Source organism: Mesocricetus auratus, unplaced genomic scaffold, assembly GCF_017639785.1.
Source record: "Mesocricetus auratus isolate SY011 unplaced genomic scaffold, BCM_Maur_2.0 Super-Scaffold_100007, whole genome shotgun sequence".
NCBI classification, from domain to species: Eukaryota; Metazoa; Chordata; class Mammalia; order Rodentia; family Cricetidae; genus Mesocricetus; species Mesocricetus auratus.
Window position 1 is genome coordinate 31469398 of NW_024429191.1, and position 19745 is coordinate 31489142.

The 19745-nt window shown below is 44.5% G+C and overlaps 1 protein-coding gene and 1 long non-coding RNA gene across 14 annotated transcripts in view; one reads left to right on the forward strand and one right to left on the reverse strand.

The window, feature by feature from the left end:
- The window catches only part of Cdkl3 (cyclin dependent kinase like 3), an 85060-nt gene extending 79477 nt beyond the window's left edge, over positions 1-5583 (forward strand). For 10 of the 12 annotated variants that reach the window (XM_013111731.3, XM_021225908.2, XM_021225907.2 and 7 more), the window contains one exon: positions 4930-5580. In XM_013111731.3, coding sequence (XP_012967185.1) covers positions 4930-4995 — 66 coding nt within the window. In that variant the 3' untranslated portion in view covers positions 4996-5580. Of the gene's footprint in view, positions 1-4929 lie in introns of all 12 variants that reach the window. The other 2 variants (XR_005878200.1, XM_021225911.2) reach the window with 2 other exon arrangements.
- Positions 1053-19700, reverse strand: LOC121141328. Of its 2 annotated transcripts, XR_005878201.1 has the most exons (4): positions 19470-19700; positions 17473-17721; positions 8423-8621; positions 1053-1902 (listed from the first exon to the last, which is right to left on the reverse strand). It is a non-coding gene; the product is annotated as an uncharacterized LOC121141328 (long non-coding RNA). The 2 variants fall into 2 exon arrangements; XR_005878202.1 differs by lacking the exon at positions 1053-1902 and having other exon boundaries at positions 7981-8621.
- Positions 19701-19745: the final 45 nt, after the last annotated feature.

Sequence of the window (19745 nt, forward strand, 5' to 3'; positions counted from 1 at the left end):
CCCATCAGCCATCTCAGTCGAGCCTGGACTCACCTAAGCCACTGAGCGGTGTCTAGCTGTGTGTGCGTTTCTCTGCACCGTCTGTCTGTGTGCTCAGAGGTCTTCCACCTCTGGCTTCTTTTGTTCTTTACAGGGCTTTCTACCCAACCAGCCCCTCACCTTGTAACCCTGACTGCATTTTAGAGTGTCCCAAGGATTATAAAATGATATATTAAGGATAAAATAAGACATCAAAGAATGTAAGTTAATGTTCCCAAAATGGTGATTATCTGAGGCTGGGTTCAGTGTCTAAAATGTCTTAGCTCATTTTGACACTGACAGAGCTCCTCTCTGAAACTAGGGGATCACAGCATGTTTTGTTTTTTTCCTGCAAAATAGAAATAATCTAAGGGCAGTGTTTTAGTTAGGGTTTCTATCGCCATGATAAGGATCATGACCAGAAGCAAATTGGGGGTAGGGTTTATTCCATCCTACAGCTTATAGACCAACATCCAGGAAAGCCAGGGCAGGAACTCAAGGCAGGGACATAGAAACAGGAACTGATGGCCGAGGCCATGGACGAGTTCTGCTTACTGGCTTACTCCTTATGCCTTGCTTAGCCTACTTTCTTATACCCCCAGGATCACCAGCCCAAGGGTGTCACCACCCACAATGGGCTGAACCCTCCCATATTAATTACTAATAAAAAATGCACCACAGGCTTATCTACAGGCCAGTCTGGAATGGGCATTTTCCCTATTAAGATTCCCTCTTCCCAAGTGAATCTAGTTTGTGTTAAGTTGACATAAAACTAGCTAGCATAGATAAGCATGGGGGCACATAACTGTAATCCCAACACTGGGGAGGTAGACGCAGGAAGATTAGAAGTTCAAGGCTAGCCGGGTGTTGGTAGTGCACAACTTTAATCCCAGCACTCGGGAGGCAGAGACAGGTGGATCTCTGAGTTTGAGGCCAGCCTGGTCTAGTGAGCAAGTTCCAGGACAGCCTCCAAAACAATACAGAGAAACTTTGTCTAGAAAAATAAACAAACAAAAAAGAAGTTCAAGGCTACATAGTAAGTTTAAGGCCAGACTGGGTTCCATGATGCTCTGTGTCTAAAGCCCAAGAGGGCTGGGATAATCTGACTTTGGGTGGAAGAAAAAGGAGAGCTAGGTGATCCTGTTATTCCTACAGTTCTTTGTTCTCTTTTATCATAAAGACGTAGAAAATACTATAGCTAATGTCATCGCACTATCTTAAATATGATCCAAAGTCCTTATGTGTACAGGGACTGTACCTGAGGTCATGCCAGGTGCCCTCCACAGTGCAGTACCACAGCCAACCGCAGCCATGGCTTTCTTAGAGGCTGTGGGGAATCAAGTGACTGGTTACTAGAATGCAGATTTTGAGAATCATGATTTCTAGTTTGGACTTCCAAATAGGTTTTCTTTTTTTTGGGGGGGGTAACTTTTCTTTCAAGCAAGCTGTTGAAACAACCGAATGAATCACTGTGGGAGTGTATGATACTGTCAGCAGCCCTTCCTGGTTCCAGGCTGAAACTGAGCTATGCTGGTAGTAAGGAAGTAGAGGAGCTGACTAATCAAGACCTCAGAAGCCTGGTATGTGGAGCTAGGAGTCCCGGGCTGTTGACAAGGCAACCACACAAAACTTTCTCACACAAGGGCTTGACCCAAGGGGAGGGGACTGCAGGGCTAGATGGACACTCATCGTGCATTCTGAGCAGCTCAGGGACCTTCAGGGACATTGGGTGTCCTCTCTGATGTTCAGTTGTCCAGCACATTGGCTCAGAGACTCTGAATGAGTGCAGGTGCCAGTGTGGTCCAGCAGCTGATCCCCTGGAGCTGGAGTCATAGGCTGTTGTGATCTGCCCAATGTGGGCACTAGGAACCAAACGCAGGTCTGCTGCAAGGAAAAACAAAGCTATGCTGCAGGCACCCCTCAGGAAGGGTAACTCACACTTGTAATACTAGCACTAGATATGCCAAGAAGGGGGATCCTGAGTTCCAGGCCAGCCTGGGCTATGGAGTAAAATCTTATCTCCAAAAGCTAAATCAATAAAAATATAAAATAAGCAACAATGGCAGCTTTCTTTATACCTAGGTATTTCATCTCCTCCATACACAGACATTTTAAGAGGACTTAAATGTGTCTGTGTACAGCCAGTGAAACTACTGCTGGATCTCAGTGTGGACCAATTTTACAAGCTCACCAGCTGGCTGTAGCCAAGCCTATTTTGGTGTCCTTCGGTGGAAACTGCCCTTATTTGTTTCTGTCACAAGCCTTTCACCAAGGGGCAAACATGAGTGGCTCAGGACCAGGGCTCTACACTGGCAAAGCTGCTCAGTGAATATGGTGGCTATGTTGCCTGTGTCCACACAGAGAGTGAAGCAGTAGTAAGGGGGACATGTGTCTCCACCATCTTCATTACAACATGAGGCAGTGTTGTCCCTAAGTCCTTTGTCTCAGCTCAGGGGATCTAGAGCAAGGGGCTAATAAGGAAAAGCCTTCACCTGCAGCCTCCTGAGTGTGGACCCTGGCTCAACCAAGTGGAAGAAGAGAGCAAACTCCTGGAAGCTGTTCTTTGACCTCCTCCTTCCCTAGCCGCATGCCCACTCATGTGTGCGGGCACACACACGTACACATGATGACAATGATGAGTTAGAAAAAATTAACACACACACACACACACACACAGAGAGAGAGAGAAAGAGAGAGATTCCCATGTGAGTCTGATGTGGGTCACTCAGATGGCTGCTCCCGGCAGCATTGGTCTGGGGAGAGAAGCTGGAGGCACTGGGTACCCATGACTAGGGAAGCAGAGATGACGAATGTCATGGGTGTATCCTATAGAAGGCTGTTCAGCAGTTGAGCTAATGTATGAGATGTGCAGGTAGAAATGTGGGCAGGTCTAGAAAACATATTGAGGGGTGAAGAAAAGGGAGACAAAATGAGATATGCAACTCGGTACTGTTCATATAAGTGAAAATGCATGCAAACCATAGCACACATGAACACATACAAACCAGGAAACATCAAGTATATGAGAATGATTGCTTGAGAGAGAAGACCAGAGAGGAATGGGGCAAATACATGTGTGTGTGCATACATACACAGATACATACATATGCACATACTACTACATAAATACACAGATGCATGCATACACACATACTAATATATGCATACATGCTAACACACAAGAGAGGAGACTTTCATGGACTGACTAGGGTATAATGTGCTATGAACTGAAAAAATGTGTTGAGTGTCCTCTATCTGAAGTTTAATGAGTTAGAAAAACTTTAAAGTTCAAAAGAAAATAAAAATCAAGTGCCCAGATCATGGCATTCCAGGCTTCCCCCACCTGTGTGTTTACTCCATCTTTATCAGCTTTATAGTGTTATCATAGTGTTTTGATAATCCCATTGAGAGAAATTTGTTGTTGTTTTCACTACAGGGTTTCTCTGTGTAGCACTAGCTGTTCTGGAACTCTCTCTGTAGACCAGGCTGACCTTGAATTCTCAGAGACCCACTTGCCTCTGCCTCCTGAGCGCTGGGATTAAAGGTGTGTGCCCCTACTGAAGGCTTCATTGACAGAGTTTTAGATGTGGCTCCTGTGGGGGTGTTTTGGAACTCAACTGTCCTTGTCAGGTGTGGGGTGTATGATGCTACTCTGCTCCATAAAATGCTTAGACATTGGGCTGCAGGGATGGCTCAGTGGTTAAGAGCATGTGCTGCTCTTGCAGAGGACCTGAGCTGGCTGCTCACAACAGCCTGTAACTCTAGCTTCAGGGGATCTGACACCTTGTCTTTTTCTGGATTCTGAGGGATCTATGTTCACACATGCACACATGCCCCCCATTCACATAATTAAAAATACATACTTTAAGTGTGGAAATCTATATTTTTAAACTAAATTATTTTATGTATATGGGTGTTTTGTCTGCATGTATGTCTGTGCACCTCATGCATGCCTGGTACCTGCAGAGGCCAGAAGATCCCCTGCGACTGAAATTACAGACAGTTGTGGGCTACCATGTGACCCAGGTTCTCTGGCAGAGCAAACAGTTCTCTTAACCATTAAGCCATCTCTCAGCCCCCAGGAAATTACTTTATATTAGCTTCCTGACACCCAGAAGTAGAATGTAAGTATTTACTCTTGTATTTATACCAAATGCAAAAGCTATGCTAACAACTAATAAGGACTAAAATAAAGATAATAAGGAAAAGGAAAGAAAATCTTTAATTATGTTTGCTTGGTTTCCTAAAAATCTGATGTCCATATTTTATATCTAGCTAAGCCTGACAGCAGATGGGTCAAGTTAGGGTCCCTAGATGTTAGGACATGGTGTCTCAACTTCTGAGACAGTGCTATAGCATTCTAGACCAATACCACAATAACAAGTGTGCAAGACCTATAAGTAAAAGGTCATACCATTTAAAAACATTATTTGAGGGATGGGAGATGGCTCAGAGGCTACAAGCACTTGTTGCTCTTGTGGAGGACCTGGGTTCAGTTCTCAGCATCCACATTGGATGGCTTACAACATCTGTAACTTTAGTTCTCAAGGATGTGATGGTCTCTTCTGGTTTCTGGGCACCCACACTAATGCACAAGCACACACATATAATTTAAAGCAATATTAAATAACAACAGCTTCAAGTTTTATGGTGGGTCTAGCTTAAGGCACAAAAGACCTAATGTGCTCCGTAACAACTTATGTTCAATAGTTGTGTGGTGTCTAATGGCTGCAGACTATTAGGAGCCTGCCATGCTGTACTGTCTTACATGAAGTGGGGAATACCCTTATTCCTCCTGGAGATGTGGGCACAGTTGGAACCGAGTTTCAGCTCAGTCAGCCCCTTACGTGTCTAGGATGCAGTGTGCACAACTATGGGATGTGCCTGACTTCCTCTTCTCTCCTCCACCAGGGTTCTGCCGTTTACAACATCATTCCTGGTTGGTGCAAGAGAGGCAACCTCAACTGGCCATCTTGACCTCCCGCTGGGTCATCCCCCAAGCTCTGCTGGGGTCTTGCCACTCTAAAGGTAGAGTCTGACCCATCCCACTTGAGATCGTTCCTGACTTTTATCTACTAGAGCACAACAGGAAGCAAGACTGGCACTAAGCTCTGAAATGAGGTTGTAAAGAATGATACAGCCTCTGGCTTGTTGGCTGGAATACTTTGATCCCCATAAAACATAACAAAACAAAGCAAAAAAGTCTGACTCTCTCAAATCCATCCTGCTGTCAGAAAACAGAGAGTAGCTGTGTCAGGGTTCGGGCCACAGCCCTTGTTTGGGGGTCACCAAGCCTTCAGGTGCTGCTAGACCTCAGGTGTAACGTTGTAGACTCCCAGAGGAGGCCCCAAATAAGTATGGAACAGAGAGAAGTCATCTCCCCAGTGCCATCTTTGAATTCCTGTCCATAGACTCCAGAGTGTGTGATAAACTTGTGGTTATTTTATACCACTAGACTGGAGTAGTCTGTTAAATAGCCACAGCAAGTAGAAGACCTGTTGTCTTCCATCCTACCAGAAAGTGGACAATATGAAAGAGCAAGTAGCCGGGCATTGGTGGCGCACACCCTTAATCCCAGCACTGGGGAGGCAGAGGCAGTCGGATCTCTGTGAGTTCCAGGACAGCCTGTTCCAGGACAGCCTCCAAAACAATACAGAGAAACCCTGTTTCCAAAAAAAAAAAAAGAAAGAAAGAAGGAAAGAAAGAAAGAAAGAAAGAAAGAGCAACTAGCCAAGAAGGGTGACTCATACCTGTGATCCCAGGCTCAGGAGGCTGAGGCAAGAAGTTTATTAGTAAGTTTGAGGCCAGATTGGGCTACAGAGTAAGACAATTTCAAAAAGGAAAAAACAAAAAAAATTACAAATAGGAAAGGCAAGGGTAGAGGATGCTGTTACAAATCAAAATTTTAAAAATTATTAACTAAATGGAACTGAAACTATGAACAAAGGCTAGAATCCTGCTCCCTGCTTGGCCTTGGCAATGAGTGACACCAACAAATGCAAGCAGTAGTATTATGTTTTACCTTTAGTTAGTTAGTTAGTTAGTTAGTTAGTTAGCGTTGAGCTGTGGAGGTCAGCGGTCTCTCCTTCCATCATGTGAGTTCCTGGGCTTGGCAGCAAGTGTCCACAAGCTAAGCCATATTGTGGGCCTGTTTTTTTATTTTAGTTTTTGTTTTACATGTATTTGTTTGAGACAACGTCTCAAGTAGCCCAATCTGGTCTGGGACTTGTATATAACAGAGGATGGCCTTGAACTCCTCATCTCCTGCGTCTACCTCTGAAATGCTGCAGTTACAGGCTTATCCTACTCCAGCTGCTCAAATGGCATTGCTTTGCTCTGAGTCAGATCCCTGTCATTTCAGGAAGTCAGTGAAGAACAAGGAACACCAGGTCAGTTTGACCTCTGACCCTAGATGACACTAATACATCATTGTTTTTTCAACCCCCATACAGTAATTGTTGAAAAAGTCTGTTTCCTCCAGGTACATATAAAGTATATAAAGATAAAAAGGACTCTAATTTGCTTTAAAATGGGTGTGGGGGGGTGGGTATGGATGGAATAAGACTGACATGTTGATAGTTGCTGAAACCAGACAGTAGCTTAACAGAGTCAATCTCATTATCATCTGTACTTCTGGACACACTTGAAACATCTCATAAGAGAAATGGTAACAAGAGAGAGTGAGAGGACTCACTCTCCGCTGCCCAGTCTCTCCAGACCTGGGTTTGTACTAACTGGTACCAAGTCTGGATAGATGTGAGCATGCCCTTTCTGGGAGCCTGGATCTTCTGGAGTCCCTACCCAAGTATGGCTGGTTCCTCACAGAGAAGCAGACTAGAAGGAAAAAAAAAAACCCTATTCTTGGGTAGTGCTCCGACACTCCTCAAGTTAGTATCTTTTTTTTTTTTTTTTTGGTGGCTAGGAATCTCATAAGGATAGAACTGCCTTCTTTGACAGTGCCTTTTGAGTTCTAGGGACACGGGGCATCAGCAAATTCTTGCATTTGACTAAGAAATCCAAACTGAGCATGGTGGCTCATGCCTGTAAATCTCAGAGCTGGAGTGATAGAGGCAGGAGGATCAGGAATTCAAGGCCAGTCTTGGTTATAGGAGATACTTTCAAGAAGCAGGAGGGGTAGCTGTCAGTTGAGGGTTAATCCCCCAGTTTACTCTGAATGTTAAGTAGTCTTTAGTTTTCAGTCTCAAAATACATCTGTCAGCAGAAAGATGGACAAACGGGCTGCGTGTTGCTATGCAGAAGACACGCTTTGGAAGGTTCTCCCTTTGCTTGTGGATCCTGTCTCCCCTAAAGAAAGCTATTAACTCATGCTGCAGCCTGCTGCTCTTGCTGGATTTTGGCTATGTCACCAAGCCGAAAATAGTAAGTTCTTTTACTGCAGAGCAAAGCAGGAGGTTTAAATTTATCAATTCAAGAACAAAGGGTAGCATTATGCTGGCTTTCCTAGGATAGTGAGTAGGGAGAGAGAATGCCTGTTTCATTAGTCGTGATCTGACACTGGCAGGGGCTGGGACCAGGAGACAATCTTCCACTGTGGTAAGCTGGGCACATTTCCCACCCTGGCTCCCCTCACAGCCTCCTTCCAACAGTGTCACTTCTTTCAGCACATGGGAAAGCAGCTGAGCCATTGGGAAATGGTTTCCAGAAATTACTGATGTCATCAGACTGGGGACAATTCTCAGAACCAAAAACCTGTTCTCAGCTTCAAGAGGAATCAGTACCTGGCCACAGAGCCAGGAGAAGTCACCTTTTGTCTGTGAAATGGTCAAAATGGCTTAAATGATCCTGTCATTAGGAAGAGTGTGGGAAGGTGCACACTCTGTCCCTGGAGGAGGAGAAACTGCTCCCTCCCTCTGGAGAGTGGCCTGACAACGTGACTCTCAGGCTCTAGAAGCATGAACACCAGAGAATGAGTATCCACGGGGTCTCAAGTTTGTGGCTGGTGCGAGTGTGGGGATGTGGATGACACCACAGATGTGCTGTGTGGAAGATCACATCCGTGGAGATGGTGTTTGTCATCCATGGGAGAGCGAGAGGATGACGAACCATGGTAGATGTATGCTTTGGATACCTCTGTATCCATCAACGTGAGTAACCCACAGCATTGTGCAGTAGTAATATGGTTGGACATTAGTCAGTTCACAGTAAACACAGAAAAAGTCCTAAACAATTACTTACAACATGATACCCTATTTATAAAGCTAAGCATAATTTTTTAAAATTACTCTTCAGGAATATATATAGAAACAATGAAACAACTTAACAAGAAAAGTAAGGGACTGAACATAGATCAAGATGGTGCCCTTGTATAGGAAGGAGAGGGAGATGACAGACTATGGCTAGATATTTGTTTCTGATTACATTATTAAATTAATAAATGTATTACCTTAGTCAGTAAGATCTGACCATCCACTTGCCAACTATGAGAATGTGTCAGGAGCCAGGAATTACGGTGCAATTCTGCATACCTAATATTAGTGAAGCAACAGCAGAGTAGAGATACAACACTCGTAAGCGTCTGTCTTGAAGAGAGAGATCCAGAGGCACAAACTTAGGAACAAGGACATTTACCACAGCACGGTATACTGAAATGAAAATAAGAAACAATGTAAAGGCCAAGATAATTCATTATGAATTAATTGTATGAATATCAATGTTAGAAAACAGACAGTAGCTGAAAATATGATTGTCACATAATAACTAAATATATGAGGCAGTGCTTGTGATCCATTAAATGAATAAAGCAGGTGATATAATATGAACTCAGCTTTCAATTTCCTCTAAGTATATAGACACACACAAGCACATACACACAAGCTGGGAAAATGAACACAGTGGTACATACTGTCATTCCAGCTTTTGAGAGACTGAGATGGGACAGTTACAAGTTTCAGGCCAACCTGGTCTATATAGAACGACCCCACTTTAAAACAAACAAAAACAAATATGCAGAAAGACACAGCTGTATGGTATGAATGTGTATGAGTGTATGTTTTTTTTTTCTGAGTCTCTGTCTCAAAATAATGTTAATAATGTTAATAAGAGCTCATATAGATGGAGTATAGGCTACAGGCTAAGCGCTTCATATGGACCTTTTTTATTTTTATTTTTTCTTATGTGTATATGTGTTTCTGTGCAAGTGCCCTCAGTGTTCAGATCTCTAGGAGCTGGAGTTACAGGCAATTGTGAGCTGCCTGATATCGGTGTTAGAAATCAAATGTGGGTCTTCTGAAAAATTAGTGCATGCTTTTAACAGTGGTTAAAAGTGACCCTTCTGGTAGGCTTAGACTGTTTGTTTATTTGGGACAAGGTCACACTATGTAACTTCGGCTGTCTTGGGACTCATTATGTAGACAGGCTGGCCTCAAACTCACAGAGATCTACCTGCCTCTGTCTCCCAAGTGCTGGAATTAAAGGAATGCACCACACCAAGCCAGGCCATTTATTTAAAGAGTAAACTAACCCTATGAGGATGGTGCTCCAGAGGAAATACTGAGGTTTGGGACTTAAATAACCTGCAGAACACAGAGATCTTACAAAAACAAAAACAAAAAACAGTGCCTTGAACATGGCTACCAAAGGCTGTTCTAAGTATGGGTCTGCTAGGAGTCAGTCTCCCACACCCAGAAATGGCTGCAGCAGAGTGTGTGGTTTCTGTGAGAACAGAGCTGAGAACTGAGCAGCCTTATGGGGAAACCTGAAGCCTTCACAGAAATCCCTGGGTGTCACAGCCAGAGTACGCACAAGATAGCTAACCAACAAACACAGGAAGAGCAAACCCCGTGCCTATGGTGGTTTCTGATGAGCCCTTGATGAAAAGGAGAACTCCGGAGTTGGAGGGCTAAGATGCTTTATTCATGGCTGGACCAGCTCTGACTCTCACCAAGTGTTGAAGGATTGGCTTCCAGAGTCTTCAGTAGAGAGGAGGGGGGTAGCGCAGCTGTGAGGCAAAGCCAAGGGCATAGCTGCGGTCTCTTCTCATCTCTCATGCTTTAAATATAAGCTCTGATGTGATCAAAGCTCCAGAGATAAAATGCCTTTACCAAACTCAGCGGGCAGGATCTGGTGTCCAATTTGGACAAGATAGTGGAAAACAGACTCAAGGGGGAAAAAAATCTCTTGGCCTTAGCACTTGCATACAGGGGTTGAAGAATTTGACACCTTAACATTGTAAACAAAGGTAGACATGGTTTCCTGTGTTCTCTCCAAGCACTGAGAATAGACTAGATATGATTTAAGAGGGAATGTTTTTTATTGTTGTTGTATTTTTTGTTTTGTTTTGGGTTTTTTTTTTGGTTTTTCAAGACAGGGTTTCTCTGTGGCTTTGGAGGCTGTCCTGGAACTAGCTCTTATAGACCAGAGCTGGTCTCAAACTCACAGAGATCTGCCTGCCTCTGCCTCCTGAGTGCTGGGATTAAAGGCGTGTACCACCACCGTCCAGCCCATCGAGGGAATGGTTTTTAACAGCTCTCTTCTCATCTAAAGAATCCCAGGATATCTTTCAAAATGGAGCTCAAGCATCAGCTTCTGTCAAAAGACTTTCCCAGTATCACCAAAGCAATGTCCTATCTCTTGGGTGCATAATTAATAAGTGATCTGTTTAGCTGTTGGACAGCCTGCCTCCCTCTGGACCCTAAGCTCAGTGGACTGTGTAATATTCCATGTCTTAGTACTATGATAAAATACCCGATAGAAGCAATCTAAGGGAGGAAAGATTTATTTGGACTCATGTTTTCAGAGGGTTACATCTCTTATGGTAGGGAAGGATATGACCGGTCAGGAGCAGCTAGAACCAGGGTCTGGTCTATTACTGCCTTAAGCCTGCCCCTTGTGAGCTATACTAGCCTGGCCCGCCTCCTAAGGGTCCTAAAGTCTCCCAGAATAGTGCCAAGAGCTAGGGAACAAGCACTGGAATTTAGCTGGGCATGGTGGTTCATGCCTATAATTCCAACACGCTGGGAAACAACAACAATCTCAAGAGCCCGTGTGGCACATCTCAGACTTAATTCATAATGTCTTGCCATGGTCCCTCAAAGGATCGTGGCCATCTCATAATACAAAGTGCACTTAGTTCAACCTGAATATTTCACATAGTGTAACAGTCCCACTCACCACTTTTCAGAAATCCAAATGTTCTTCTGAGACTCAAGGCAGTCTCTCACATATGAGACCTCGTAGAATACAAAAGTAAGTACTTCCAACATGCGGTGCCACAGAGTGACATCCCAAGCCCCAGAGGGAAGAATAGGAATGCAGCACCGTGCTGCAGCAAATCAAGACCCAAAGTGTGCCAGCAAGCAAGTGCTATGGCTTCATGGCCATATGGTGACATCACATGGGCTCCTAAGGCTGGGTTGTCCCTGTCCCAGTGACACCAACTGGGGACCAAGTGTTCAAACTCATGAGCCTACGGGGGCTCATTTAGACCACCACAGTGGTGGGCTAGGAAGCAGAGAAGGTTGGAAGAAGAGTCTGGGTTAGAATCTTCAAGGCCTTTCTCTAGTAAGTTACTTCTACCAGCGGGACCCACACCCAGTCAGGAAAGAAGCACTTCAGACAAGAGCCTGGGAGGGACATTTTGAATTCAAACCACGACAGGCTATATATTATGCCTTTGACTTTTCCTTCCTTTCCCCTATCTTCCTATCACCTTTTACCCACTATATTCCTATGCCTGTCATGGTGGCATACATCTGTAGTCCCAGGATTCAGGAGGCTGAAAGAGAGGAATTACAGGTTTGGGTCCAGCCTGAGCTATAGAGCAAGTCTGAGGCTACTCTGGGCAACAGAGTAGTCGGGCATTGTCTCAAAATTGTTCAGGCTTATTATTGGACCTGAGAGCTGTAGAGATTTGGGGATCTTAGTCTTCTGGAATCCCCGGAACTAGGAACCAAATTATTTTTTTGGAAATCAGGCTCTTGAGAGAATTATAACTGTGAAGGTTAAGGTCCTTTTTATGGAAAGAAAAAAAAAGGTACATGCAAAAGAAGATGCCAGCTTGTAGAACACTATATACAGACTAACACACAAATGTGTATGTAAAACTGGGGAAATGTGAGTCACGCATGCTGGCTGAGTCAATGACAGCATCCAAGTTGTAGCATTGTATTATAACACTGAAAGATGTTGGTGCTGGAAAATGGTGATCTCTTCCTACTAGTTTTCTACTACTGCAAATAGATCTAAAATTTCTCAAGGCTGGAGAAATGGTTCAATGGTTAAGATTACTGGCTGCATTTCCAGAGGACCCAGGTTCAATTCCCAGCACCCACATGGCAGCTCACAACTCCAGTTTCAGGGAATCCGATTCTCTCACACAGACATACATGCAGACAAAACACAAATTCATATGAAATAAACAATAAATAATTCATTAAAATCTCTCAATAAAAATGTCTATTAAACAACAACAAGCTAGGTAGTCATGGTGCATGTTTTTAATCCCAGCATTCAGAAGGCAGAGACAGATGGATCTCTGTGAGTTCAAGGCCAGCCTGTTCTACAGAGTATGTTTCAGGACAGTCAGGGCTACACAATGAAACCCTGTCTTGAAAAGCCAAAACCAAAACAAAACAGATAAAAAACCAACAACAACAAAATTAAACCAGGTATAGTGTTGCATGCCTGTAATCCCAGCTCTTGGGAGGTGAAGGCAGAAGGATCAGGAGTTCAAATTCTTCCTTGGCTACATAATGAGTTCAAGGCCAGTTTGAGCTATGTGAGATCCCAAGGAAAAAAAGAAAATAAGAAATAAAGGAAAAGAAAATTAAATTACCAAACATCCCCTGAGGGTTGAGAGACTATGTCTACATTTATCCATGAATTAAGGACTGAGAATTTTTTTGTTTGTGTTTGTTTCTTTTCCGAGACAGGGTTTTCTCTCAGCAGAACTGAGAATTTAAATGTATACAGTCTCCACAGTGTTAGTGTGAAGTGTGAAGACATTCAGATTGATGGTGGCAGGAGGGAGATGACAACAGCTTTTTTTTTTTTTTTTTCCTTATAGGAGAGCCGATTCACCTGAGTAAGAGAGTGCTGTCCCTGATAGGTTGTTTACTTGTTTAAAGGCAAGGCAGATCAACACTTCAGAGCAATTACCCTATCCTGGGAAACAGCAGTGTCAAGCAAAGACAACTCATATTTTATTTTATTTTGCTTTTGGCAATTCATTTTAACAATTTGCTAATCTTTCTCTTTTCATTCCTTCCCAGGCTGCTTATATTCAGAGATGGTCTCATTTGCAAGCAAGGTGACTTAGAAGTTTTAGCTCAGAGATGAGCAGCAATGATTAACAAATGCTGGCTCTTGTCAGACATGGTGGTGCACATTATTAATTCTAGCACTTGGGAGGCAGAGGTAGGTGGATCTCTAAGTTCGAGGCTACCCTGGTCTTTATAGTGAGTTCTAGGACAGCCGAGGTACACAGAGAAACCCTGTCTCAAAAAAAAAAAAAAAAAAAACTAAACAAAACCAGAAACCAAATGCTGTCTCTTCTTAGTGTTAGTGATTGACAGAGGCTCATTGCCGTTTGTCTGTTCCCCCAAAGATGAGGTAAATAATTAGCATGCTTCCATCTGAGAACTGACCATCAGCTTGTAGACACCAAGTCAACCATCACTTTTTTTCTGCACACATTATCTGTTCCTTCTTTAGTTTTAGGACTCAATTCCACTGTCATCCCCCAGAATCAGAATTTAGTAATGAAAACAGAAAGACCAGGTTGGTGACTCAGTGGGTAAAGCCACTTGGCCATTGAGCCTGATGACTGGAATTCCACCCCAGGGACCCACATGGTGGAATGTGAGAACCAACTCCTCTAAGTGGCTCTGTCACTCACTCACACACACAATTTGACTTAAATTTTAAAAACAAATACATAATAATCAAGGGGCTATCTTGCCTGCTGGTTCCCCTGTCAACTTAGAGAACAAATGTCCCTGAGAAAGGAGACAGGAGAGCTATATGGACCTGTGAGTGACAGAGCCTTTGCCTAGCATGGGAGAGGCACTGGGTGTGATGTCTTGCATGCAAAGAGGAGAGAGAGAGACAGAGACAGACAGAGACACAGAGAGAGACAGAGACAGAGAGACAGACAGAGACACAGAGAGACAGAGACAGACAGAGACACAGAGACACAGGCAGAGACAGACAGAGACAGGAAAACAAACAAACATAAAAGATGGGGACGAGAGACCTAAAGTCATAAGGGAAGTTCAAACCAACTGTGGACAGGTAGGGCTCATATAGACACAAGGGAGCATCCAAAAGCAAAGGCTGAGAGTAGGAGCAGGGTGGGCAAGAACAGCTTGGGCAGTGGGGGCAGGGAGGAGGAGGGGTAAGAAGCCCAAGCACCTAGGACAGAGCCTTCAGGGAAGGCAGGAGAAAAGATTGGTTGGAATCCTCTCTCTTCCGACCTCCTTCCCTCCTTCTTTCCCTCCTTCCCTCCTTCTCACCCTCCCTCTATCCCTCTCTCTCTCCTCACTTTTTGGGTTTTCTTTTTCTTTTTTTTTCTTTTTTTTGGTTTTTCGAGACAGGGTTTCTCTGTGGCTTTGGAGAACTAGCTCTTTGGAGAACTGTCCTGGAACTAGCTCTTGTAGACCAGGCTGGCCTCGAACTCACAGAGATCCGCCTGCCTCTGCCTCCCGAGTGCTGGGATTAAAGGCGTGCGCCACCACCGCCCGGCTACTTTTTGGTTTTTCAAGACTATGTTTCTCTATATAGCTATGCTGTCTTGGAACTCACTTTGTAGAGCCGGCTGTCCTTAAACTCACTTAGATTGGCCTGTCTCTACCTCCCAAGAGCTGGGATTAAAGGCACCACAGACAACAAGTTGGAGGTTAGGAAGCAAATGTGCCTGAGGATGTCATTGCGTATGGCCCCCCTCCTTATGGAAAGGAACCCCAGCTTTGCTGTGGCCTTCTCATTTGCTTCCTAGCTGACCTCCTGGCTATGAGGTTTTATTTCTTCCTTTAAATTTTGCTCTTTGTCTATGTGTGCATTTGCACATGCCGCAGCACATTTGGGCTCAGAGGACAAACCTCAGGAAATCAGTGCTCTCCTTTCACCATTGTGGATCCCTGCCCGGATCAAATTCAGGTTCTCAGGCTTAGTGGCAAGTGCCTTAACCCCCTGAGCCATCTCTCTGGCCCCTACCTATGAGTTCTTTGAATCCCTGACGCTCTGAAGATATGGTTTATCTATTAAGATATCCTGGATGTTTTCTTTTCATTGTCATAGAGGTAAGAGGTAATATGTTTTCATTACAGAAGAATCAAGTAAGCAGAGACAAAAAAAAATCCCACTCAACTATTACCACCTCCTGTGTAGCTTGCTGGTGTTTCTTAGAAGCATGTATTTGTAAAAGATGCTTCATAGCCGGGTCTTTAATCCCAGCACTTGGGAGTCAGAGGCAGAAGGATTTCTGTGAGTTCGAGGTCAGCTTGGTCTACAGAGTGAGTTCCAGAGCAACCAGGGCTGTTACACAGAGAACCCTTGTCTCTAAAAACCAACCAAACAAACAAACAAGATGCTTCATAAAACTCTATCATATAAATGGCTGTTGTTTTTTGTTTGCTTTGATCCAGGGTCTCACTTACGGTCCAGGTTGGCCTCAAGCTCACAATCCTGTTGCCTTAGCCTGCTGAATGTTTGGTACATACAGGTGTGTCCCACTACACCTAGGTATGCCTCTTGTTTTATATTAGACTGTAAACAGTCTCCTGTGTCAATAAATAGACTTATGACAGAACTCCTGGGAACTGCAGGGCTGGTGGCAGTGTTCGTGAGGCTTGTCCTGCCTTCTGGATGGTGAACTTTGCCTTTCTTTTCCTGTGCTGTTTCCCTCTGTAACTGAGACCTGCCTGGACGTCATGGGCATCAGGCAGGGACATGATCCTTTTTCTGTCTTTAATCAAGTGACAGGAGTTAGGAGGAAGGTCAGTAGTGTATCTGTGACAAAGTTCCCAGCCACAAACTTTGGCCACAACTATAAAGCTCAGTCTAGGTGAAAAGGCATATTTTCTTTTCCTGAAGACTGCACAAAGGATATTGCCCATAGCCTTGGGAATGTGGAGTCCAGAAAGCTGGTGGGTAGGCAGGCCCAGGCTGCCGAGCATCACAGGCCTTCTCTCCTGAACAGGGCCAGTAAGTTGTTGACTGGGGCTTCTGAGACATTGGAGACACAGGCACAAAGAACATGTTCTCCTTTTTAGGTCTGGTGCTCTCTTTAGACACAGGATTTGGAGCTAAGTGGGGCATGAGCTTGACAAAATATTAATTACTGGATTTATTCCTAAGTAACTGTCTCTATACAACGGTCTCTGATGACAAGGGAAGAGAGGGAGTGCTCTTTTGTTCTAGTTCTTTCCTTGCTTGAATTTCCTCACCCCTTTCCCCTTCTGCTATGATTTTATTACACATGGTGTTTTTGATATACCTGGGGGACTCTAATGGGCAATGGGCATATTTAAAATCGTATTTACAATAAAAATGATATGAAACATTTATCGGCTATGTATTCTATGCTGCTCTTTGCTATACCTTTATGATCTCATTTAACCGCCAGAATAAACTTTATTTACAGTTATCTTACTCTATAAATAAGGAAAGCAGGACTTGGACTATCTAACTGACACTGGGTGTAGTGACTGTGCCTCTAATCCCAGCCCTCAGAGGCAGAAGCAGGCAGAGCTCTATGACTGCTAGGCCAGACCGATCTACACAGTGGGATCCTGTTAAAAGAAAGTAAGAAAAAAAGAAAAGGCCGAAAGAGGGAAGGGAGAGACAAGGGGAGGGAGGGGCGCCCTCCCTGGCTTGGCATCAGTAAAACAGGAATTTGAACCCAGTCCCATTGACCCTAGAGCTGTTCCTCACACTCCTCTCCTTTCCATGTCAGTTGGGTTAAATTGGGGAAGGACCACCAACAAAATAAATTGTAGTTGGAGAGAACACTGGCAAAATACAACTTATTCTTTCTCCATGTTTAATGTCAATTCAGTATTTTGGCTAAGGGTGCCTATTATAAAGCTATTTGCTCAAGGTTATCTGCCTCCTACCCCGCCCCCATCATCAGATGACTTTTATTTATAGCTGTGTTTAAACATCCTGGGCAACGGCAACGAAGACTCACAATACCCTGGATTTGTCATCTAAACCATGATTCTCAGAGTTATCTTAAATGTTTTATTTGTATTTGTTTGTTTTTGTTTTGTCCAGAGGTTAAAAGGATACTCTTTTTTTTTTTTTTTTTTTTGAGACAGGGTTTCTCTGTGGCTTTGGAAGCTGTCCTGGATCTAGCTCTTGTAGACCAGGCTGGTCTCAAACTCAAAGATCCATCTGCCTCAGCCTCTACCTCCCGAGTGCGCCCGGCTTAATTCTTCCTCTTTTAAATTATCTTTTGGCTTTCAAGACAGGGTCTTACACTGCAACCCCACTTACCTTGGACTCATTGTGTAGCCCAGGCTGTCCTTGAAATGGAGGAAATCCTCCTTCCTCATCATCTTCAGTGCTGATATTACAGACATGAGATAACACTCCTAGCTGTTTTTAAATTTTTATTCCAAGTATCCATCAGCTCTCAAATTGAGTCATTTGGGTCAAATTAGTTGGGACCAGATTAACCAAACCCAACTTTCAGATCCTTTGATTATTTTGAGGCTCTACAGAGTATGGAAGCATTCTTGGTTTCTGCTGGGAAAAAAAAGGTACCCTGATTAGCATAGTTCTGTATTGTTTATGATCTGATCTGCCTTATTCCACTGCCTGAATGCTAATGAGAGCTTCCTAGAAGTCATTCCTCAAGAAGTTAAGTCACAGCATCTAATTATTTGGCAGGATGTTTTAAGTACATATAATTATATCTTCCCTCCATTTTGTGAGGGTGGTGAGCCAAGTAACCTGCATCAAGAGGAAATAAATAACACATTAATGCTACCAGCAAGGAGTGCCTAGCTAGTACTTTGGAAGAACCCTCATTATATAACCTTCACATACAGAGTGGGTGTTGATTACTTTTCAGTCTGCCAACTAACATCATCACTGTCTGTACAGGTGAAAAAATGCAGGCAAAGGACAAATGCTGATCCTCTTCTGTGTTTCAGGACCTGTACGACTGTAGCTGAGACCTTGGCAATATGAAGTTCTTAGGCCTGACCATTACCTTGGAGAAATCCCTTCTGTTTTGTGTGTTTCCGTCTGCTTCCTACTCTTTAAGACTGGACCAGTTCTCACACGGGTCCACAAGACAACACAGTGAACATGGCTTTATAACTACGGGAACCCAACAATCATTTCTTTATTCATCTCACACAGTCTTAACCCTTATACTCTGTCTGTTATTTGGGGTTGTTCACTGCAAACTAGAGTCAGAATTTGATCTGAAATTACCTTAACCCCACTCTGGCAGAACAAGTATGTAAGGAGGCTTCTAGAAGAGTACATCTTAGGTACTTTCTTCTGGCACACTAGAGGGAGGTACCCAGGGAAAGCAGAATTGGTCAAGCCGGTCTGCCTCGCCAAGCAGGTTGTCCTTGTTAAAGGAGGATTTTAAGCCCTGCCATTTGTGGATGGGGCCACTGAGGCCCTCTCTTAGCTTGTGAGTCTGGTAAATGCGTCTTGCCCAGCATGTGCCAGACGTGGTTGCTTCCCACAGTAGAGCTTAAAAGACCAGCTCTTGCCTTGCCCGTCATGGTTAACTATTCTTTGGTTTTCACTACCTCTCAAATTCTGCGGAGAGCAGTGTGCAACATCCATACCTTCCATTAGTTTCTACCATAGGGAAAATTAAAGCTTCACTAGGGCAAGTCGCCCTTGTTTGTCCGCATGACCCCTCTATCCTCTAGGCATGGGATCTGGTAAATAGTTGGCGTTCTGTGGAGCCAAGTATCTCTGTAAATGCAGGGACAGTGCAATGTGAAAACATTTCGCAAGCCCTAAAGGGATTCAATAACCAGGTCAAGGGCCGATCCTTACGAGTATCAGCTTCCTTTACTGTCTCTGTTTCTACCAGCACCAGAACACAGCAGGACCGATGTGTCCTCTAGAAAGTAAGCCAGGCTCATTTCCAGTGAGCACAGGACTTGGAGAAAAGTGCACACCATAGCTGCGGAAGGCTACAGGAGAGGAAGCTAGGCTCAGGACAAGGCCACGATCGAGGGCCCTGCCATCGCACCAGGACAGGTGTCTGCTGGGGATGTCAGGTGAGCGAGTGACATACCCCAAGCAGGTACACCTTCCTCCGCCTACGAATGACCTAATTACAGCAGCCTGCAACGCCCTGGGGTGGGGAAGGTCACTCCAGGCAGTCGGCCATTAGGCATCAGTTCTTGTCCTCAAAGACGTGGGTTTCCACGGCTGCTGGACTACGCGCCTTAGGGTTGTGACTGTTGTTTCACTGATCAGGCTGCTACGCCAAGAACTCATCTGAGAGGTGTTACCTGGCGGCCTTCCAGAGGGACCAGATCACAGATAGCCAGCCCTTGCCTAGCCGGACTGCTCATGCGCCGAGATCGCACAGGCGTCTTTCAGAGCCTGGAGCTCCAGGATTAACCTGGCTCGGCGCTTCGAGCACTGCGCTTGCTCCAACTCCGTTCTTCCCTTCCCCCGCCGCCCTCCCCGGAGAAGGACCACGCCCCGAAATCGGAGGCACTTCCTCCGGCGTCCAGCTCCTCTGCGCCTGCGCAGGGGCCCCACGGTGCGCCGCTCTGGGTCCG